A 23504-nucleotide genomic window follows, 5' to 3' on the forward strand; every position below is an offset into this window, starting at 1 on the left:
GGAGGAGCTCTTTGCTGCTGTAAAGCAAGCTGCCCCTGTCCCCTCCTCCCAGCTCCCCTCCCCATGTGTGGCCAGCAGGCTGGATGGTTCTGCAAACAGCCCCTGGATCAATTCATTGACCACAAAACGGTGAGACAATGGGACCACCAGGAGCCTTGCTTTGCCCACTGGAGCGAAGGTCAGCATCAGATGCATTAAGAAATGGAAGCAATTTTCTTCCCACTGGAGGCTTCTATTAGTCATGATTGCCTGCATTTAGACAGACCCTGACATCTCCAGGGCTGGATTAGGGCTGAATCACCAACAAAATCTGGAGAGGAAACTGGCCCTGGAGTTGATACTTGGGCCAACTTGAACATTTTTAACTACCTCTTTGGACCGTGCCTCTTGTTTTTCTAACCCACAAACATTGCCACAGCCATCTGTGACTTCTTCCTCTCAAACACTGCCACGCCCACCAAATGACCAGCATCGACTGTTTCTTCTTCTGTGTTTCTCACAGCCATCCCCTCTCCTTCATGTCTGCTACCATTGCCTTACCGAGGATGCCCACCCTCCTACATCCACCCAGCCACTTCACTCACTCAGCCGGGGCTGCACCCTGAAGACACAGAGCTGAGACATTGCCCTGATCTCCAGGCGCTTATGATCTAATCAAAGAAGGAAACAAGGGACCTCTGCACATAAAAAAAAAAAAAAAAGAAAAAAAGAAAAAGTTAACGACCGTAAAGGAGCAGTCAAAAACATAGTATTTGCTTCCGATGAGCAGTGCAGGCAGTATCTGGAGTGTTTATTGGAGGGAAGGTGTTCTGCGAGCTTCGGAGCTCCGACAAGGCTTCCTGATGGTGGCTCTTGCATGGTCTGAGTGATTTTGATGAGCCTGGAGAAAGTAGTGATGCTAGAATAATACTCCTGTAATATTTTCAAAGAGCTGCTGGAAAATCACCTCTGCCTCACCAAAGATAAACGAACCATCCACTCTTCTCTACCTCCCTCCTGCTTCTTTCTACAAGGTTCTGCTGTTGCCTGTAACCACCATGTTGTAATCCCCAGTTGGTGTGTTTGTCTCTCTCCCTAGATTCTGAGTTCCTGGAGAGGAGGGATTTTATCTTCCTCAGTAGTTATGCTTTATGCCTAGCACTCGGTAGGTATTCAGGACGTGTTTGTTGACCTGAACTTGAATGAGCTAATTTGTGCATATTGGGTGGGGGAGGCGGAGAGGATGGAGCTCCCATCTGTGTGCTGTAGCCTCCGTCCATCCAGCTCCAAATGCATCTACGTGTGGTCTCCCTGCATTGGCACCCTGCCCATTCCTGTGTAGTTTTGCTTTACACTTTTGTTTGATGACTGTTTTCTCTCGAAATAAATGCCATTTTTTCCCTTTCCAGGTGGAGCCTCTGTATGAACTAGTGACAGCCACAGATTTTGCCTTTTCTAGCACAGTGAAGCAGAACATGAAACAGGCCCTGGAGGAGTTCCAGAAGGAAGTCAGCTCTTGCCACTGTGCTCCGTGCCAAGGGAATGGAGTCCCTGTGCTGAAAGGTACCACTTTCAGGCAGCTGGTGTCCCTTGTGGAAGTTATAATCTGGAGAAGGCTCCAAGGCCAGCTGTTTGCCTGCTTCTGTTTCCCAAGAAGTCAGAACGTAGGCAACTAGGAGATACTACTCTGGCTGTTAGGATACCTGCTTTTAGCCCCGACGGTCACAGTGGGTGACAGCAGCATTAAGCTGAAGACAGTTACAGGCTAAGGCCATGTGGTCTACAATAAGGAGTGGGAACAGACTCAGGAAATCTCTACTGATCCAAGAAGGGGGCCTGGGCTGAACAGGAGAAACCCTTTGTGCATGTCCTGATTAATATGTGGTGAGAAGATTTGAAGGAGGCAGCAAGGATGGGCCACTAGAACTCGATTGTTAACTTCAAGGTTCATATCTGGAGTCACTGCAGTGGGCAGGGCAAGCTGGGAGGGGTGGGGTCCAGGGATCATATGCGCCTATTGTGATAGGCTAATAAGGCTCTGAAGAAGAGTCCCAGTCTATCACCCAAAACAGGCAGCAGGAGCAGCTAGTTATAGCAAGTCCAGCCAGGGAGCCAGCTGGAATCAGGGCAGAGTCCATGTGAATGGAGCAAGCTTAACAGAGGGGACACAAAAGGAAGTGTATTCCTGGGCAGATGAGTTCCCATTGCCAGGCTGGGATTGAAGGATCTGCCTCTGGCTTCTTGGGCAGGATGCATATGCTCAAAGCAGACATAAGCGACAGTGTAAGGCCTGGAAGTTCGGCCATCAGCACAAGGATGCCATGTGAGGGTCAGCTCCACAGCAAATGGGATCAGCTCATCAGCTCAAGGTTTTGATCTGCGGTTGCTGAAATCCCCCTTGTCTTGTGTGAAATTTGGACCTAGAAGCTGGGACCCACCTGAGGCTGTAAGGTGGAGGTGAGGGAGAATGTGGAGGCACAGGCTGGGATGCTTGCAGGACCTGACCTATGAAGGACAGTCCTGTAAAGAGATTCTGTGTGATCCAGATGAGAAGGTCCATGACAGATTACAAATTAACACAGGGAATCACTTCCAAAGGGTCAGAACGGCCACAGGTAGGATGAGATATCCAAGAGTAATGAGTTCCCCATCCTAGAGCAGCAGTTCCCAACCATTTTGGCTTCAGGGACCAGTTTCATGGAAGACAATTTTTCCATAGACTGGAGGGCGGGGAGGAGGCATTAGATTGTCATAAAGAGCTTGCAACCTAGATCCCTTGCGTGCAGGTTTACGGTAGGGTTCGTGCTCCTATGAGAATCTAATGCCGCCACTGATCTGACAGGAGGCAGAGCTCAGGGGGTGATGTAAGCAATGGGGAGCGGCTGTAAATACAGATGAAGCTTTGCTTGCTTGATGGCCACTCACCTCCTGCTGTGTGGCCCGGTTTGTAACAGGCTGCACACTGGGGTTTGGGGACCACAGTCCTAGAGGTACCCAAGCAGAGGCTGGACAATTACTTGTGATGAAGCTGAGCATCAATGATGATTGGCCTCTGTGACTGCCAATGTAGCTTCTGACCCTGCAAGCTTATAAGTATAGGTCAAATGTCACGTAAGGAGTGATTGTCCTCAACAACTCCACGTAATTCCCTGGGATGGGAACAAATACCCCTTCATGGCAAAGGACCCTCAAGAAAGGAGGAGGTATTCTTGGCACTGAACCTGCTTATTGCAAACTGTTCCACTAAGTATATACTCTGCTGTAACCTGGTGGAAATGCAGTGATGCAGAGGGCTGAGCTCCAGGAGTTCTTTGCTCCACCTGGAGTGGGTCACAGTCTCTGCCTTGTCTTCTCAGAATCACGCTGTGACTGCATCTGTCCTGTTGGATTCCAAGGCCCAGCCTGTGAGATCACCGATCAGAAAAGTAAGGAGTCTTTGAGAGTTGGTTGGAAAAGCAAACTCTGGGCAAGTCCAGAGAATAATTCACAAGAACAACAGCAAGAACATGGTGGGGGTGTGGAGTAGAGGGCTGGACACTATGAAACTTGAGATCCATCCTTGCTCCTGATTGTATATTTCATTATTTTCATAACCGAGAGTGCTTCATGTTACAGCACTACCAATGCATGGCATTTGCAAGCCATCTCTTTGAATCATTCTGAGATGCTTACTCTCTTTTTCTACTCCTAGCGTGCTCCCATTTATCCCTCAAATTCCAGCACAGATGCCCTTCCTCTGTAAAAATTCTTCTAATCCCCCAAGTAGAATTAGTTTCTCCCATGGGGCCCTCCAGGACTTTGAACATGTATCTATCATAGCTCTTTGCACGTCGTGTTTTGGCTGGTGGCGTATCTATCTCCCCTGTGTCTGCGATCAGGGATCATGTTCCATTTACCTGTGTCTCCACGGTCAGGCACAGTTGTTGCCCAGTGACATCTGTTGAATTAACAAATGAAAGACTAGGCTATCATTAAGATCTCTTCCAGTGCTCCAATCCTTTGGCCAGTTTATTATTTAAGAGTTCCCAACCTTTTACACCTCTCTCACTTTTATTTTTTCCTGTGACCTGTTGGCGATACTCTTAGAAATGGAATGGCACATGCAATAAAAACAACCAACATTTACTAGACACTTTACTATGTATTAGGCACCTTGCTGAGTGCTCAGACTTAGCTTGGATTAAAATTCCATCTCCATCATCTAATAACTGTGACCTTGAACAAGATACTTGACTTCTTTATGCCTCAGTTTTCACACTTGAAAAATGGAGATGATCCTGTTAACTACCTCACGGAGTGTCTTGAGTTTGTAATGAGGACTATTAAGAACTTAGAATGATGCCTGACACATTGTAAAAGCAAGATCAACATTGATTACTTAGGTTTAGAGCATATCATTACTTTGTGTTTCACATACATTAAATCTTTTCATGCTTACAATGGCTCCAAGAAGTAGATACTATTGATATTCCCATTCTGTAAATGAAGAATCTGAAGTTCAATAGGTACCAAAGGAACTTGCCCAGTGGTCACACAGTAAGTTAGGAACCCAGGTTCATGTCCAGTGGGACTGACTGCACAGCCTTTGATCGTAATACCTGGCTGCACTCTGACCTCCCCAGCAAAAGCTCAGGTTTGTCCTCACTCTCTCTTCTCCTGCACCTCAACCAGTCCCCAAACAGTGACCTGCCCAGTGCGTGTGCAATCACACAACCACAGGATTTCTGCTGTTTGGAGGAGACCTTGAGAACCACCCACTCTAGCTCTCTCATTTTACAAATGAGGAGGCGCAGAGACATTAAGTAATTTACCCATAATTACACTGTGAGTCAGTGGCAAACCAGACACGTAATACATCATGATGGAAGTAATTGATCACTTGCCAATCTCATGAACAACCAAAAAACTCCTCAGGTGAAAGCCAGGTATCAGGGAGTAGAGAGCATCAGTGTTCGTTGTCACTTCATCTAAAACACACAATGCTCCTGGTAGATAACATAGCTCCTGTTTTATAGATCCAGAAGGAGTAAATTATCCATTATCACATAGCTGGGAAATGTCTAAGCTGGAAACCATTTATTCCTTAATTTATTCATCCATTTAACAAAAGTTTGCCAAGGGCCTCCTATGCGCCAGCCTTGGTGCTGGGTGAGTGAATCAGATATCACCCCCGTCATTGTGGAGATTGCACTTTACAAGGGAAGGTCAATGTTATTTGGATGGTCCCAGAAATGCATTTAAAGTTTCAATTGTAACAACTGCCACAAAATGCTCCGAGAGCTTACAATATGGGGGATTGATGGAGATGTAGGGATCATAGGAAGTTTCCCCAAGGAAATAACACTGTTACTGAGATTTGAAGGGTGAATAGGATTGACTAGGTGAGCACATGAAGAAAGAGTCTTCTGGTCAAGGGGAACAGCATGTGCAAAGGCCCTGTGGTAGGCAGGAGCCTGGCAAGTACAGTGGCCAGAAATAAGGACACTTCTTTAAAATATAGATATTAGTTTGTAAAATGCACATTGATTGGCCAAGGGAGATTAGAGATTCAGACTCCCAAAGTCTTTTGGCTTATATACCCCACCCCATCCAACTAGGGCACAAAAATATAAGAAGGGGTAATTAATGTTGATCTTCTTTCTTATAGATGTTCCTGTTGATGGGAAGTGGAGTTGCTGGTCAAACTGGTCTTCATGCTCTGGAGGACAGAAAACAAGACAAAGGCAGTGTAACAATCCACCTCCTCAGAATGGGGGCAGCCCCTGCTCAGGCCCTGCTTCAGACACGCTCACCTGCTAGGGGAGGGAGAGCTTCTAGCAGATGATACCGCTGTGGGATGCAACAGTGAGAGCTCTGAGCCCTCCAGAACTCAGGCCAGCTCGCCCCACACCACCTCCCACCTGGGCTCACCCAAGGGCGGGGGCAGTGCCATTCAGGCTGTTTAAAATATAGACATTAGTTTGTAAAATGCACATTGATTTGGATTGTGAGTTAAATAAAAATTGTAGGTTCCTTAAGGGCTTAAGCATCTTTACAATCCTCACTTTGCTCACTCTACAATTTTATTTCATTCATATTTACTACCAACCAGGAACTGTATTGGAAGTTGTTCACGTTGAGGCTCCACAATCTGTCAGTGACTAGCACATAGTAGCTGTCTAATAATGAATCGATGAATGGATATTAAGTTGTTCTTTCCTTGACAAGTACCAGGTCTTGGTCAATAATTACTGGCAGTTAATGTTTATTGGATAAGTACTATGTGCTAGCCACTGATTCGGTGTTTTAATTCATCCCATCCTCATGACAACGAGATGCTGTTATTAGCCCTATTAAACAATTGGGGGAACTGAGGCTTAGAATAGTTAAGTAACTTGTCCAAAGTTACACAGTTGGAAAGTGGCAGAGCTGGGCTGCAAACTTGGACTATAGAGTTTTAAATTCTTAACTATGATGCTCTCTTAGCTCTCAGTAAGTGATTAACAAGAAATTTTGAATGAAATAAAACACAGCAGAAAGTACTATGGATGTATGTGTGTGTGTTGTTGACAAATCTCTCCCTGCTCCCTTCTGAGAAGGTTGGATCCTGGTCCCTCAGCTCACTTTGATGCTGAGCACAGGAAGGGCATGCTTGTGCACGTCAGAAGCAGAGTTGTGGGGCAGAGCAGAATTGTTGTGCTTAATGAAGGAGTGACATGAGTGGGTGTCCAGGAGAGATTCTTCCTGAATGAGGGAAAGTTAAAGATAAACGACAGAAGGCCATGGTGGCTGGAAGAGGAATCACGTTAAGGAGAAATTCAAGTCGATGATCGTGGGACAATATGCAATGTAAACCCTCCCCTACATCCCCTATGAAATTGTCAGTACATTCTACTTTGCTCACTCACGCTTTTGTGCAAATACCATTTTGGGAGGGGAGCTTGATGAGGAGAATAAGAAGACAACTGATGTTTAGGATACCAAAAACCAAAATATTTTTTGTTTACTAGATTGTCAAGTAAATAACACTTACGCTTTATTTCTCTTGGTCATTCCATCACATTCAAACATCCCTCAATATTTCATTTGCTCTTGAACATTTCCTGTCTGATTGAAGTACGTCAGGTGAATGTGTTGAAATAAAATTGGTGGGGAAAATAAAGCCCTTGGCTAAAATTGCATTGGTTCGTCCTACTCATTTTCAACCCACTTGTTTTCTGCCACATCATCTGCTTCAAGTTCACTGCTGGGTTCAGTGCTGGGGCCTGAGACCTTAACACATGATCCCAAAGCTTTGGTTACTGCCACCCAGGAATCTGGCCCCACCACCTATCTGGAATCGAAATAGAACAACCATCGGAAGGAGCTGCTGCTTTTTCACTGCTCGGGGTTCCTGCAGCAAGTGTGGCAATTCTGCCTGCCTTCCTGCATCCCCCTGTCCCCTACAACTGAGCTGACAGGTCTGGGCCCTTGTTTGGCTTAATATTATTGCTTTGCAGTCTGCTGTTATTTCAACAGGCTAATCCAATAATGTTTTATCTCTTTCATTATACGGAGGCCGTATAATTTTCTTGAGTTATAATCTATCTTCTTTTAAGATTCCCCAGAGACAGGACAGAGCGGTTCTGTCTTTGGTTGATGGGAGGCTCCCATGAAGCCAACACTAGCAGGATGAAGCGAGCGCCGCCAAATTAAATCCTGAATCTCAATCACAGCCACCGCTTCTAATGGGAAATTTGAGTTGATTACGGAGATGACAGCCCAGGTTCACGTTTATTGCATTTAGCAGAAATTGTTTATCCTATTAAATATGGTCTTGAAGGAGAAACAATTGGATTTTGGAGCACCGGTGAATACCCGGGTGACGCCCAGGCGCTGCTAAACTATGTAATAATTATATTCTTATTTGTGGGCTGAACTTCCCCTTGTGGCTCTTTCTGCAAACAAATGCATTTAGGAGGAGGCTGAAACATAATGTAAGAATTAAACGAAATAAATGTAAAATGTGCTTTTGGAAAATCTTGGCAATGGTAGCTCGGAGTGGTATACCTAGGAAGGAGCTGTGATAGCTGAGGGGCAGGGCCCAGGCAGTATAGTTTGGCAGAGGTTCTGGAAGCTTGAACGTAGCACAAGATACCTGAAGGGGGGAGATTTTTGCATCCATGAGCATGAATCTTTGAAATGCTGTTGTCTCCTCGATGTGCTTAATGTCGGGGTGGGAGGCTTCCCATGTGTCCTGCGACTAATAACTTCTGTGGGAATAATAATTATTATAATTAGTTTAACAATAGTAATAATAATAATAGCTGCCAATTATAGAGTGCTTCCCAGTTTATGAAGTCTTTTAATCTACATTATCTCATTTAATCTTTATCTGAATTTGATGGGGTAGATATTAATACAGTCATCAGATGACAGGTAGAGAAAGCTTCAAATAGAAACTCAATCCTTCTAACTAATGGGCCAACTATAGAAATCAAGGTGTGATGCAGAGGCCAGGAGAAAGAGCACCTGCTGGCAGAGAATCCACACAGAGGGAAAATCCATCTCTTTCTTAAAGAAAAAGACTCAGACCTACTTCCAGGCACTTATAAAAATGTCCTCGGGAGAGGGTGGGCCTGGTGCGGAAAGCCCTTGGGAGCACCAACCTGGTGTCGCTTAGGACCTTGACATTCTCTACCTGGTGGAGAAACACCCTGACCATAGCGTCTTGCATGGAGCAGCCCCACCCCTTGCCCTCCTATTGAAGCCAATTCCTCACCATCCTCCAGGTCTCAGCCTGTTTCTTTTTTCAGACAGCCTTCTCTGATCCCATTAGCTTAAGACAGAGGTCTATTCTCTCTGTTCCCGTTTCAATCTGTGCTTCCCCCATTATAGCACTTGTTGCACTGTGCAGTGTTCACAAAGTCTGAAAACATAGACATTGTTTTGTTTTACAGATTGAAGATGTCCTTAATGACATCATGTCTGTCCACCAAGGTTTCCAGACTTTCAGGCATTGTATTATAATTTACTTGTTTATTATCTCTTGTTCCTTCTCAAATATAGTGTCCATGAAGACAGGAACAGTGTCTGTCTCCTGCACGAATATATCCCAAGTACCAAGGACAGTGCCTGGCACAAGTAGGCCACTCATAAATAACTGTTGCATGAATTAATGAACTAATGAGAAGGGACAAGTGGGGGTGAGGGAAGAGCCCTCCCATGCTGGCGAGAAACTTTAGTGAGTTGGTAGCACATGATAGTGGCATCATGAGAAGAGGCACAGTAACCCCAAAGAGAGAGGACCCCACACATCACTGAAGGGGAGGCACCTTCAGCTGGCTTTGTGGGCAGCATTGCAGAAGAGAAATGAAAGAGGAGGAAAAACAGCTGATGTTGGGAGGGGCAGATAGACTTGTTTCGGGGTGGTGCTGGTGACACCCCTGCTAATGACCAGGAATCTCCAGGGAAACTTTACAAAGGAAGGGAACAGCACAACTCTGCAATTACCGAGGGGAATAAACCTGAGAAGTACATTTACAAGTGGATGAGAAAACCAAGGCTCAAGAGGTTTTAAGAGGCCAGTATGTGGCAGAGGCAGGAAAGAGCAACTTAAAGAAAAAAATTATCTTCCAACATTCTGTATCAACCTCAGTGTTTTCATCTCTAGATTAGTTTTAAACCTGGAATGCCCACCTAAAACCTAGCAGCCACACACTGCGACAGTGCGTGTTAGCTCTCTGAGAGTCCCTGTTCGTTGGATGTTGTCATGAAATCAGATTTTTCTATATTATGTTTTCTTCTTTGAGTTATCTTTCTTAAATGTTAGGCCAGATTCCAATACTGAGGTGTTCAGAAACTCGGGGATCTGTTTATGGAGATACTGGGGGAAATGTCATGACCTCTTAGGCAAATCTGGGAAGACAGCAGAGAGAGAGGCCTAACAGCCTAGGGCTTAGAAGCCAGACTGCTGGCACTTGGAGAGTGGCTCTGTGACTTCCTACTCTGTGGCCTTGTGCAAGCTACGTGCTGCTCTGTGTCTCCATGTCTTCGTCTGGAAGATGGGGATGATGACAGGATCGGCCTCCTGGGGCTTTGTGAGCATTACGTGAATTACTGTACTAAGGAGAGCACCCTGCACCCAGTAAGCACTCCATAATTAGCTGTGCCACCACCATCATTGTTTCCAGGGATTCCCAGAGCATCAACCACCACCTCAGGTTGCTTTTTTAAAAAGTCATTTAAAACTCCTTTAAGGACATTTCAGTACAAAACCCACTATAACATACAAGAACAAAAAGACATAAAATAGCTTAGTTCCTAGGAGATGTCTTAATAAAGGACATGGAAGGCTTTTATATCCCAAGCTCTGGGTTATTAAGGAAAAATGTATCAGCGTAATAACTAATATTTGCAGAGGGCATTACCAGTTACAAAGAACTTTCACGTACCTAATCCAGCTTAATCCTCTCAGTGCCTGCAAGAGGAAGGATTTATTATCTACCTTTGACAGGTGATGAGACAGAGCCTCGGAGAGCCTGAGTGATTTGCTCAAGACCACACAGCTCAAAAGCGGCAGAACTCAGTCCAAGGGCTGTTGGCACCCACCGCAGCAAAAGCAGGTCTGGCTTCATCCATAGAGCAAATGCCCACCTGCTTGCTTACATAGAAGAGGCAGAGAGAGGTACTTGGTCCGCTATCCCTGCAACAGAGAAGCTGAGTGGGTTTGGAGGGCTTTGCAGCAGACAGACAGAGGTGTAAGACCCAATGCCATCACTTCCTAGCTGTGTGACTTTCATCAAGTCACTTACCCACTCTGTGCCTCAGCACCCTCATCAGAAAATGAAGCCATTAATCCCCAGGGCACAGATGTAAGCATTAAATGAAAAGACATATATAAAGGGACTACCACCACCCCAAAGGGCCTGGTACATGGTGGATGCTCAACTGCCTTCCTGTTCTTGGGTGCTGAAAAAAACAACCCTGCCTAATTTTTGCCCCTTTGTACCCTGTCTAGCATCTGTCTCTTTGAGCAAGTAGATGCATTTTACAAAAAGAAAAAAGAGAAGAAATAGCGATCGCATTTGCAGTGAGAATTCTCAGAGGATTATCAAAGGGAGTCAAGTAGCTGCTCTGACATTCACCTCTGTGCAGGGGGCTGCACCAGAGCCTGGACACCCCTGTTATCACTATTGGCTGCATCCACCAGTTATCTCAAGTCTACACCTTGCAACCTCAGGTGTTCCTTCATCCATCATTGGCCGTTGTCTGGTACCCACTCCTCCTTCCCTCACCACCTCCTGCCAGATGACTCCTTGTTAATAAGCCAGTTTGTTCACATCCTGAAAACTATCTGATTCTGGCCCCTTTTATCCCAAACACTATCCATCCGTCAACTGCTTGCTCCACTGGCTTGGTTAGGAAAATGGGAATGGGGGAGGGAGACAAGTACCAGATAAAACTTCTTAGCTGCTATCTCCAAAGAAATAGAATGGATAAATAGATCCGTCAGACATGTATCATGCCACTGGACAGCAAAGTCCATTTGTTAAAAACAGATTAGGATGGGAGGATTTATCTCACATTTTAAGCTGTTAATATAGAAGGGAAACATATTTTCCTTTATCTCTCCCAGGGGAAGAGGGGAAATCCTAAGGCCACGAATGAGGAATTTTTAACTCGATTTGATGGACTTTCCTTAACTAAGGCAGAAAAGATGGGCTCTGTCTTGAATTTGTGCAGCCCCCAGAGGTGGCGTGGGCTCGGCTGTCCTTTGATGCACCGGGAAGGCTGCAGGACTCAGGAGTCCCGTGAAAGTGTCTTTCATTGGGTTTTCTCTCACAAGTTCCTGCACATTAGATACAAATGCCGTTCTAGAGCCGAGAACAGAATCCAACAAACTTCCACTGGAAAGCTCCTGTGTGCCAAGCACTATGCTAGCTGCTGGGGCTTCGATGGTAATAGGAGTCCCCATCTGCCCTGCAAGAAGTCACTGGGTGGGGGAGACAGACAAGTAGGTTACGGTGATAGAGCGTGCAACGTGCAGGGACACAAGGCCATATGAGGGCGTAGCACCTGATAAAAAAAGTTCAGGGAAATGGGAGGTGTCAGGGTTGGCTTTTCTAACCTGGGCCCTGAAGATTACTGGTGAGGGGCTAGGAGAAGAGGGGAGCTGGGCAGTGAGGTGGGGTGTGGCTTCCAGGAGTGGTATGTACAAAGGCCTGGAGTGGACAGAAGGCCTGACCTATCTGCGGACCTAAATTGGAAATGGTTCTTCAAGTCAACAAATATTTATTGAACTCCTACTAAGGCCAAATACTATTTTTGATAATGAGGCTCTAACCATGAAAAGGCTTGAGTATTATCAGGGGAGGCATACTGTCCCGGTCAGTTTGGACTGCTAGAGCAGAATACCACAGACTGAGTGGCTTAAACAGCAACATTTACTTCTCCCAGATCTGGAGGTTGGCAAGTCCAAGATCAAGGTGCTGGCCTATCTGGTGTCTGGTGAGGACATTCTTCCTGGTTTGCAGACAGCCGTCTTCTCATTGTGTCCCCACGTGGCAGACTGCAGAGAGAAAAAGTAAGCTCTCTCACGTCTCTTCTTATAAGGGCACTAATGCCATCATGTGGGCTTCATGCTCATGACCTAATTAACTCCCAAAGGGCCCACCTCCTAATACCATCTCAGTAGGGGTTAAGATTTTAACATATGAATTTTGGGGTGATACAAACATACAGTTCATAAAACATACCAAGAAAAAAACCCCAATAAACAAATGTATAATTTCCAGTAGGGATAAGTGCTATAGAAGAAAAATAACTGAGGGTAATGGGAAGCCTCTTTACATAGGGTGGACAGAGGAGGACTTTGGAGAGGTGACATTTGAGCAGAGACTGGAATGAAATGAGGCTGTGCTCCTAGGATGAGCTCATCAAGGGGGTGAGCACTTCACACAGAGGAGACAGTACGTGCAAATGTCCTGAGGCAGGAGAGGGCCTGGTATGTGTGAGGAACAGCAAAACAACTGCATGGCTGGAGCAGCATGACTGAGGGTAGAGCTGAACGGCAGGAAATGATGTCAGGGAGGGAGCTGAAGGCTGATTATGCAGGGCTTTGTCCCTCATGTCAGGTACAATAGCTTTCTAGTGCAATTGGCTCTGAGTCTGAAAAGAGAGGTAAAGATAGAGTGACACATCAGTCTCAGCGAGGCACCTATTGAATCCAGAAATTCTTGGGCTTTATAAAAATAGCTGTGGGAATGTCATACAAGAGCACCCAAGGGAAGCAGGGAAGGGGCTGGGGAGGGGCTGTCTGAGAATTTCCTTCAGATCAAGCACTGGCCGCCCTCAGGCCCAGTGACCAAGCCAGAGGTCCAGACTCAGCCTGACAAGGACCAGCACCACTGCCCAAATCCCTGAGCAGAAACTGCCCCCCAAACTATCTCACGGTTTTCCAGCTCTGTGACTTTGCGCAAGCCATTTCCCCTGCAAGATCGCTCCGCTCCTTCCGCTTGCTTTGCTTTTCTAACTCTCACTGCTTTCTCTGCTGGCTGTCCCCGGGCTGTCTTCCCTGCTCCCCCTGCCCCACCCCTGGGCTTCCGGTTGGTCTGGGACCCACTGCTATTGTTCACAGACTTCCTCTAGCCGACTGTGTGTTCTTCCAGGACAGTCCCATCTGATTCATTGCTGAACCTCCAGCGCCCAGCACGGGGCCTGGCACAAGAGATGGCCAGAGAGTATTTTGCCCCTTTCTAAAGGGAAGGGGTAGCAGTGTAGCTTCTCGAAATGGAAGAGAAGTGCTCTTCCGCTAACCCATTACACCCCCCTCCTCTCGAGGGCTCAGGGGCTTGGCTTCGCTATCTCTCATTTCTGCAACGTGGCTTCTGAAGCCTATCCTTTCTCTCTGTCCATTTTCTGCACCCTAAAGGCAAACAGTTCAGAAGAGATTCATCGAGTGCTGAACTCTTTAGATCTTCTTTCCTCTCAAAGAAGAAAAAAAAAAAAGAAGAAAGCCTCTCCTTATTGCTTTTCATTCTGTCATTAATTTACTTTTCAAAAGACACCTTGTCAAGCTGAAGATTATATCTTTAAACCATGTATTTACACCCACTACCTATAAAACCTGAGATTATAGATCTTAAAGGACCTAAGGGAGAATACATTGGATGAGTTTTACGCTTTGTGCTTTGTGGGAGCCAGTCATTTGTGCAGAGGGAAAGCTGCCGATGTGTAAGCGGTTGCTACTTCGGAAACTGCTGCTGTATTTTAATTTCTAAAACTTGTGGGGCTGTAGCCTCCTCGGAGGAGCAGGGCAGATGCGGGGCTGGGTTCTTTGGGTCGGATGACAGGGAGGTGGCTTTGCCCGGCTGGTGGTTTTGGCTCACAGATTATCCAGGCAACTGCTTAATCCCCAAATTGTCATTCTGTGCCCAGAATGCTGCACTTACCTCCTACTGAGCCTCCTTGCCTCTGGTTTCTTCCACTCCCCTGTGCCCCACAAACTATCCTACGAATCCCTCCACCCGCAGACAGGAGTAAAAGGTGGGTGTGGCGGGGCGGAAGCCTGCGCTTGATGCGATGCATCCCAACCCTGGCCCGCTCTGGGACCCATCAGGGTCTCGAGACTCAGTTTCCTTACCTGTGAAATAGGATTGCTAAAACAAAGCTTAAGAAATCTTGGATAAGACTAGATAAAATAACACAGATAAAGTTTACTGTTCCTGCTTTTTTTTTTCCACACACCCCATTCTCCACTCTCAAGGGCTCTCAACCACAGCTACACTTGGAATCACCTGGGGGGCTTTTAAACCTATAGATGTCTGGCTCCCACTGCCCCCAGCCCCGGTGATTCAGAGTTGATTGGTTTGGGTGCAGCCTCTGGACAGCAGGGCTTTTAAACCTCCCCCCAGGTAATTCTAATGCGCAGCCAAGGTCGAGTGTGACTGTTTCTAGGTCAAATCAAATGTCCTCTGCAAAGTGTCCACTTGACCTGGCCAGTCTGGCCTCTACTCACTTTCTAGCATATAACTACCACTCCCCAGTAAATAATGAATATAAATTAATTATTAATAAAAGTTAAAAAGTAAAAAGTAAATTAATAATAGGATGAAAAGTAGTAAGTTCTTTTTATTCTTTCAAATAGATCTGAAGCGTTCAGAAATAAACTTCTAAACCAAATGCTTTATTAATAACAATAGTAATAATAATAAGGGTGATGGGGCGATGCTAATAATTAACTCTGCCGAGTATTATGCAAAGTGTTTCGTAAACCTTATTTTATTTACATTCACTAGCTTCCCTACTCCCTGTTTCCATTACACACCCACCTACATACATACCTACACACACACCCAATATTCTTTCTCGCCTTCAGACTTTGTCCCATGGTGGATTTCTGTCTTAAAGGTCTCCTTCCTGTTTGTCTAGTTGAAAAACCCTTCGAGGTTCGGGTCAAGCCCCATGCCAGGCACATATACACACCTGTGGAAAGGTAAATCTCTCTCTCACCTGGCCTCCTTCAGCACTTACTTTGCATGCCACGTATTTTGGCATTAATTCAGCAATAAATTTCCTGTGGTCCTAAAACCTCCTCTAATTGTTTCATGTATGTATAAGTCTTATTATTACCCTAACAAGATTGGGACTCTGGAAGGATTTGAAGCATATATATATATATATATCAGTCGTCAGACATTTCTTGAGTACCTACTATACACTGGGAGTGCAGACTAGGCCTTCAAGGAGCTCACAACCTAATAGGGGAAACTGATAAACAGAAAATTCAGTTCTGAAGAGCATGTCCTCTATCTGGGGCATGACCTGTGTGCCGTGGGATACTGATGCTGGCTGCTGTGATTGGCTCTCCTGGGGATGGGTCTGGCAAGGTGGATTGATCATAGCTGTTTGGCTTCTTCAAATCCACTCTCCGCTCCGGGAGGCTGACCAATATGAACTTCATCTATGAATTGACTCTTGAATTCATCCACTTAATCAGCAGATGCTTACTAGGTCCCTGCTATATTCAAGACACAACCTTGGAGCCTCTGAGGACACAGTGCTGAACAAAAGAAACCCGTTACTCTCAAGATTAACATCTCTTGGGAAAAGACAGATCTTAAATAGTCAGACGAGATAGGGGACTGAATGTGTATGCTATGGTCTGAATACTGTGTCTCTCCAAAATTCATACGTCGAAATCCTAACCCCACGGTTATAGTATTAGAAGGTACAAAATTTGGGAGGTGATTAGGTCATCGAGGGGAGCTCTCATGAATGGGATTAGTGCCATTACATAAGAAACTCCAGGGACTCCCTGGCCCCTTCTGCCATGTGAGGACACGGCAGAAAGACAGTCCTGTATAAACCAAGAAGCAAGCCCTTACCGGATACGGGATCTGCTGTAGCCACCTTGATCTTGGGCTTCTCAGCCTCCAGGACTGTATGGAATCAATTTCTGTTGTTACTAGGCCACCCAGTTTGTGGTATTTTTGTTATGGCAGCCCAAATGGAGCAAGACAGAAAATTGATACTGAGAAGTGTGGGTGCTGCTGTCACAAATACCTAAAATGTGGAAGCAGCTTTGGAACTCGGTGGAGGCGGGAAGAGTTTCAAGGTTCGTGCTAGAAAAAGCAGACAGGAGCACTAAGGACAGCTCTGGTGAGGGGTCAGAGGAGAGGAGGGAGCTGTAGAGAAAGCCTCAGTCACCTCAGAGAATCCTTAAGTAATCCTGAACCGAATGTTGGTGGAAATACGGACAGTGAAGGCCATCCTGATGAGGCCTTGGGCAGAAATGAGGAACATGTTATTGGACAATGGAGGAAAAGCCATCCTGTAATAAACTGGCAAAGAACTTGACTGAATTGTGTTCGTGACCTGGTGTTTTGTGAAAGGTGGAATCTACAAGCAATGAAATTGGATGTTTGGCTGAGGAAATAGCTAAGCAAAGTCTTGAAGGAGTGGCCTGGCTTATCTTGACTGTTCATAGTAAAATGTGAGAAGAGAGAAATGAGTTAAAGACAGAATTATAAATCAAAAGGGAAGCAGAACTTAAAGGTTTGCAAAATTCTCAGCTTATTCCTATTGCGAAGAATGAGAAAGCCTCTCTGGGAGAGAACATGATGTGGCCAAGCAACCATCTGATGAGGAGATTAGTCAGCCATCTCTACAGAAGCCAGGACCCACCATGCAAGACAATGGGAAAATTCAGAAATCATCAGGGCTTCCGTCCCTATGTCGGGCCCATGGGCTAGCCAGAAGTGCAAGGGTCTAGGGAACAGAGCAGTTTCAAATGCAAAGAAGGGACTGCCAGTGCCTGCAGGCCTTGCTCAGCTGAGCCCTGTTCCCCATACACTGTGACTGAGCAAATCAGCTGCCCCAGCTGTAGCTGGCTGCACCCTGCAAAGCTGTGGGGGCATGGCTGCCTCCACCTAGATTTTAAAGGCTGCCTGGAGAGCCCCGCAGAGCCCAGGCAGAGAACCACCATGGGTGTGTGGCCATACAGAGTCTCCACTGGGGTGATTCCCAGTGGAGCTGTGGGGGTGTGGTAAGCTCCACATTGTTCCCCCGTACGACCCTAGACCAGTAGGCCACCATTGTGAAATTCCAGCCCGGGAGAACTGCATCGTGGGCTGCATCCAGCAAAGTCAAGAGAAAGGTGCTGCCCAGAACTTCGAGGGCTGAACCCTTGCCCAGCAAAGCTGAAGGGACAGGATCTCCTCCCCACTGTTTCCAGAAGGTGAGACCTCCACCCACCTGGAGCATCAAATCGAAGGAGAGCACTCTCAAGCCTTTGGGATTTGGACTTGCTCATAACCTGACCCCTTTCCTATTTCTCCATATTGGAATGGGAATGCCTGCCCCATCAATTTGGAATCATATAACATGTTTGATTTGTCAACGGAAAAGAACTCAAACTCCGTAAAATAATTTAAAGAGGTTTATTCTCAGCTGAATATGTGTGACCATAGACCGGAGAGCCACGCCCAAGAAGACTTGAGCAAGTGGACTTGGTGTGGCTGGGTTACAGTTTGGTTTTATACATTTCAGGGAGACAGGGGTTACAGGTAAAGTCATAAATCAATATATGGAAGGTGTACATTGGTTTGACCTGAAAAGTCGGGACATCTCTACACAGGGCATTACAGGTTACAGGTGAGTTTGAAGATTCTTTGATTTATAATTGGTTACAGAAACGAAGCTTTCTCTAAAGGCTTGGAATGTTTTAAGTTAAGGAAGTCTGTTAATCAGAGACAAGCCACCAGACTAGATTCAAATGATCTGTTAAGTAAATTAAGGACCTGCAGGTGTGGTTAAAGCTTTTTCTTATATAGCCTTAGGCCTGTTCATGAGTTACAAAGGGTATCTCCAAGAAGGGAAGGGCGCATGAGGGGGCATGTCTGGGCTCCCTTCTCATGGCCAGCAACTCCGCTTTAGGGTATTTCTAGGGTCCCCTGGCCAAGAGGGAGTCCACCCAGTCAGCTGGGGGGCTTATGATTTTATTTTAGTTCACAGATTTCACAGTTTACAGCTGGAGACGAATTTGTCTCAGAATGAGTCATACCTCACCCGTATCTGTTTAGAGGATATTTAGATGAGACTTTCCACTTTAGGCTTTTGAGTTGATGCTAGAATGAGGTAAGACTTTGGGGGCTACCGAGATGGAATGAATGTATAGTTGGCCCTTGAACAACACAGGTGTGAACTGCACAGGTCCACTGATAACACCACCCTCCTCTGCCTCCTCTCCCTCAGTCTACTCAATGTGAAGACAACAAGGATAAAGACCCTTACGAAGATGCACTTCACTTACTGAACAGTAAGTATATGTTCTCTTCCTTGTGATTTTCTTAATAACATTTTCTTTTCTCTCATTCTTAGTGTCAGAATATGGTACATAATACATAAAACATGCAAAATATGTGTTAATTGACTGTTTATGTTATCAGTAAGGCTTCTGGTGAACAGTAGGCTCTAACTAAGCTTCAGGAGAGTCAAAAATTATATTTTTGGCTGTGCAGGGGGTCAGTTCTGCTTACCCCAAAGTTGTTCAAGGGTCAACTATATTTTGAATATGAGAAGGATATGAATCTTGGGGGTGGCAGCGCCAGGGGCACAGTGCTATTGTCTGAATGTTTGTGTCCACTCGAAATTTAAATGCTGAAATCCTAACCCCTAAGATGATAGTATTAGGAGGTGGGGCCTTTGGGAGGTGCTTAGATCATGAGGGCAGAGCCTCCCAGAAATTCTCTTGCCCTTTCTGCCACATGAGGACACAGGAAAAAAGACCGTCCTGTATAAACCAAGAAGTGGGCCCTCATCAGACACTGAATCTTCCTTGATATTGGACTTACCAGGCTCCAGAACTGTAGAAATAAATTTCTGTTGTTTGTAAGCCAGCCAGTTTATGGTATTTTGTGATAACAACCTGAACAGACTAAGAGAATATAATTACTAGTTGTGAAAATTGCAATGAAGGAAAAGAATAGTATGCCAAAGAAAATAATTGGGAGAAACGTGATGTTTGTCATAAGAACTTAAGCAAACTAGAGGGATTAATTGAATTTGAAAAAGAGTCCAAATGAAGGCAACTTGAAGGGAAAAAAGTCAATTTTTAATATTTTTCTCCATATTTCAGGGTGTCTGCTTATCTTACCAATTAATAATGGTTCTATAAATGAACAAATATTGTTATCAAAGAACTAGAGAATTATCATCATATTTTGTTTTATTGAGCACTGATTGTGTCAAGAGTGTCTGCCTGCCTTGTCCGTCCATCATCCTGTGAGTTCTCCTAAGTTATGGATTCAGTTTTCTTGGGTTTTGGTTTGTTTGTTTTGGCTATGAGCAGGACTGAGCCTCTAGTTAGCACTCAGTTCCTGAATAAACAACTGAGTTTTGCAGATAGCAGAACAGTTGGCTGTCGGTGGGACAGCCTAGTCTTAGGCTTGCAAACTGGCAGGACAAAGAAAAAAGTCTATACTGTTTTGCAACTTCTCTCAGCTGAAGAAGTCCTTATCCAATAGCCAGTGCAGGTGGCCACAGGGCAGCACCTGTTCCAGCCTATGCCCAGAGGCCCTCAGCAAGCCCGGGTCTGCACTTTCCACCCTGGGCATGAGGCCCCTCCATTCTGGGGTGCGGGGTTGTCACACTCTCTCCTCCTTTCCTGGGTGCCTGCTGTGCATGCAGACCAGGGGCTCCAGCAGCTCCAGCTCCCATCCGCTTTGGCTCCTGCAGAGAGAATTTCCCAGGGGAGAAGTAAGTTACCATACGGTGAGGAGGGAGGGCCACCCCCTGGCCTGAGAATGGAGGCAGTCCCTCCTTGGGGAAATGCCTTGGGGTAGCCAACCAAGACCTCTGTGCTCACTGCCTCACACTTAATTTGAAACTCTGAATGGAGTAAGAAGGGGCCACTGGGAGCCCATCTCCTGAAATTGAAACCCGAGGTTCCATGGAAGATGGATAGCAGAGGCAGGGGTGTGCTCCTTGGAAGAATGACACGGAGTCACTGGAAGGGGTGAGGAGCAGGGAGCACGGCCCAGCTGGAGATTCAGAGAAACAGCTCCACCAGACACCTCTCTGGGGAGTGTTGCTAGGCTTTTGTGTGAGGATTTGCAAATCAGATGTCTGAGAGACTCTGACAATGGAGTCCGAGTCGCAGAGCCATGGTGGTGACGGATTCTCTGCACAGAGCATCTGAATACATGCACTGACGGCCGAATGTCTGGAAATCCAGACCAGAGAATCCCCCCAGCCTGGGGCTGCTGCCACCTGCCCGCTCTGTGCGTTTGGGCAATCCCCTTTCTCGGCCTGAGTTCTCCTCTCTGCAATATGAGAAGAATGGACTAATCCAATGGGTTTTTTAATCATTACATTTCTATCACTATTTTTTTTTCCTAAATGAAATCTTACATGGACCCCAGCATCTAAGTCAGATGAAAGCAGAGCTGTTCTGTTTGAAGCTGGGGTGTCTGTGGGGCTCGCCCTCCTTGCTGGGGCTGCCCCTTACACCCCAAGTCTCTGTAGATCACACTGTGAATATCATTGGATTAGGTTATCTCCAACTCCCTTCCAGCTCTGTAATTATACTCCCTGATGGGGCAGCCACAGCAGGGCTCTCTGTCTCTTTCTCCCACTTTGTGACTCAGTCCCCACAGGCAAAAGTTTGCTGGGAAAATTCCTAGGGGCTCTCATGGGTCTCTATGGAGACTGGCTAACTCCCCAGCCTCAGATTTGTTTGCCAGCCCAACTTCTGTTGGGGTGAAAGTTCAGTGTGATGGCTGCAAGGCTGCCTGATGTCTACGCCCTGCTGGCAACCAGATTAATGGAGTCCCATGAACTTCTGCAACTGACTGTCCATAAGGGCCTGAATGCAGGAGGAATGGGACTCAGAGAGCTTCCCTCTGTCTCCTCCCCTCCCCCAGGTCATTTGCATCACGTCCCCTCCTTCTCCAGTGATTCCGCATGGCTACTGCTGAGCCTGGCGTTGGACCACTGAAGAGGCACATCTAGGTAGCCCACACTCTGTGTTGTGCGGACAGGGATGCAAGCAAGTCCCTAGTTTGGAGGGCCCTTGGAGTGTGCTGTAATTAAATTGCCCAGGCAAGGTTCGCATCTTTAAGCCAGGCCAAGCAGATGACCATGAACTGGCACATACTCCCCTCCCCACTCCTCAAAATGATAGTTACTGAAATTGTCTCGGATCCTCTACTCTCATTTCCCAAATTTCCTGACTCTCAGGATGTGAATCGGTTGAGTGTAATGGTTAAGAGCTTGGGTCCTGGCATCAGACTGCCAAATCCAAATCCTGACTCTTTCATTCTGCGACTAGATGACCTTATACAAATTGTCTAACCTTCCTTCTGCTCCAGTTTCCTCATTTGTAAATTGGAGCTAATAATAGCATTTATGTCATAAGTTTTGGGGGAAATAAATGAGTTCATACACAAAGTGCTGCTATAATGTCTGGTACAGAATATGGGTTAGTTATTACTTCTGTTCCTTGACCTTTGGTCCCTTCGGGAAACCTGCCTGGCCAATGGGAGAATGGGGGCTGCAACTGGTCCACACTCTGCGTGGGAAGGCAGGAAAGCCCTGGGCCCTGGGGCTTGCTCTATCAGCCCAGAGAAGACTTCATTTGCTTCTCAATTCACCCACCTACCGGGGAGTGCCTTTTTCCAATTCGCCTGTTGAAACTGTGTGCCAGGCTTGGCCCTGGTAGTTGGTCTCCATGGTTTTTATTCTCAGCATCCTCCCTCATAAAGACTTCAGTTTTCACTCACCCTCTTGGCTCACCCCTTCCAGAATTCCTCCTGCAGGATACCAGGCAGTTCACTGGGACTCAAATTCTACTCCCTTGCCAGTAGAGGAGGGATTTGAACAAGGAAAACCCAGGCCAGATCCTCTACCATGGAGCTATCTCTTCTTTTGCTTGTTATAATAGAGCCTGCCACATGCGTTAACTAGTTTAATCCTCAACACAACCTGTGAGAGAGTTTCCAATACGATCTCACTTTACAGGATAAGCCCAGATGAAAGTCGCCAGCTCTAAGATTCACAGGCCTGTTTGGCACCGGAGCTGTGCTATCCTGCCTCCCATTTAGAACTGCTCTCCAATGAGGAAATAGAACTCACCATCGTCTCATTTTTAAACCAGATCTTCTGGGTGGGGATCTCTCTTGAATCCTTAGGGAATTGTTATCCGTGGTTTCTTTCAAGCCAAGCTAAATTTCAAAATTTAAAGCTTCAAACTACCAACTGTTCATCATGTTGCCATCCCTTGTTTAGGTCAGAGACTCGGAGATGGTGGGGTAGAAGGGACCTTGAGGCCATCATACCCGACCATTCATTGCACGAATGAATCTCTTCTACACCTTCCTGACAAGTGGTCATCCATCCCCTCCTCACTCCTGCCATAGTGCAGCCTAAGAAAGTCCTTCCTCATTAAGCCCAAGTCTCATTGCTATAGCTTCTCCCCATTGGTTCTACAATCTAATCTCAGTGGCCACAGAATACAAATCTCACCCCTTCCTTCATGACAGTTCAAAGTCTTCTCCATGCCCAAAATTCCCAATCTTTCCAGCTCTTCCTCTTAGGACACAGGTTTGAGTCTTCCCCTTTCCCTTGGCTTCCCACTTTGTTTTGCCAATGTCTGATGAAGCGTGGCCCCTGGAATGCCAGAGAAGAATCTTGTTCTGGGCTCTTGACTTCTGTTAACGTCACCATTCTCTCTGGGGGCACCTGCGTATCACTGTCAACTCCCACGGAGTGAACTGGGACTAAGTGCTTGGCCTGTTCTTCACACAAGGCCGCTGAGCCACACAGCTCACACCCCATCTACCCTGTGCTGCAACAGTTTGTTTTATGGACCCATGTGTGGTAGCACCTTAGATTTACCCACCCACGCTTCTTTTTTTCTTTGCGTTTTCTTCATTGTGATAGCCAATTGAGATTGATTTCTACATTGATTTGGCAGCCCATGTGTTTTGCCATCATTCCCTGTACCATAGAAACAGTTTTGGATGCCTGGAAAATTGGAAACTTAGGGATTGGGACATGCATAAAGA

The 23504-nt window shown here is 46.1% G+C and overlaps 2 protein-coding genes across 2 annotated transcripts in view; one reads left to right on the forward strand and one right to left on the reverse strand.

Moving 5' to 3' along the window:
* Positions 1-7131, forward strand: part of C8B (complement component 8, beta polypeptide) — a 38774-nt gene extending 31643 nt beyond the window's left edge. Inside the window, exons 10-12 of the mRNA XM_012639493.1 lie at positions 1389-1542; positions 3336-3404; positions 5627-7131. Coding sequence (XP_012494947.1) covers positions 1389-1542; positions 3336-3404; positions 5627-5778 — 375 coding nt within the window. The 3' untranslated portion in view covers positions 5779-7131. The remainder of the gene's footprint in view (positions 1-1388; positions 1543-3335; positions 3405-5626) is intronic.
* A 12202-nt stretch (positions 7132-19333) lies between these two features.
* The window catches only part of C8A (complement component 8, alpha polypeptide), a 64808-nt gene continuing 60637 nt past the window's right edge, over positions 19334-23504 (reverse strand). Inside the window, exon 11 of the mRNA XM_012639494.1 lies at positions 19334-20169. Coding sequence (XP_012494948.1) covers positions 20018-20169 — 152 coding nt within the window. The 3' untranslated portion in view covers positions 19334-20017. The remainder of the gene's footprint in view (positions 20170-23504) is intronic.

The sequence above is a fragment of the Propithecus coquereli genome, unplaced genomic scaffold, assembly GCF_000956105.1.
Source record: "Propithecus coquereli isolate 6110/MARCELLA unplaced genomic scaffold, Pcoq_1.0 Scaffold14, whole genome shotgun sequence".
NCBI lineage: Eukaryota > Metazoa > Chordata > Mammalia > Primates > Indriidae > Propithecus > Propithecus coquereli.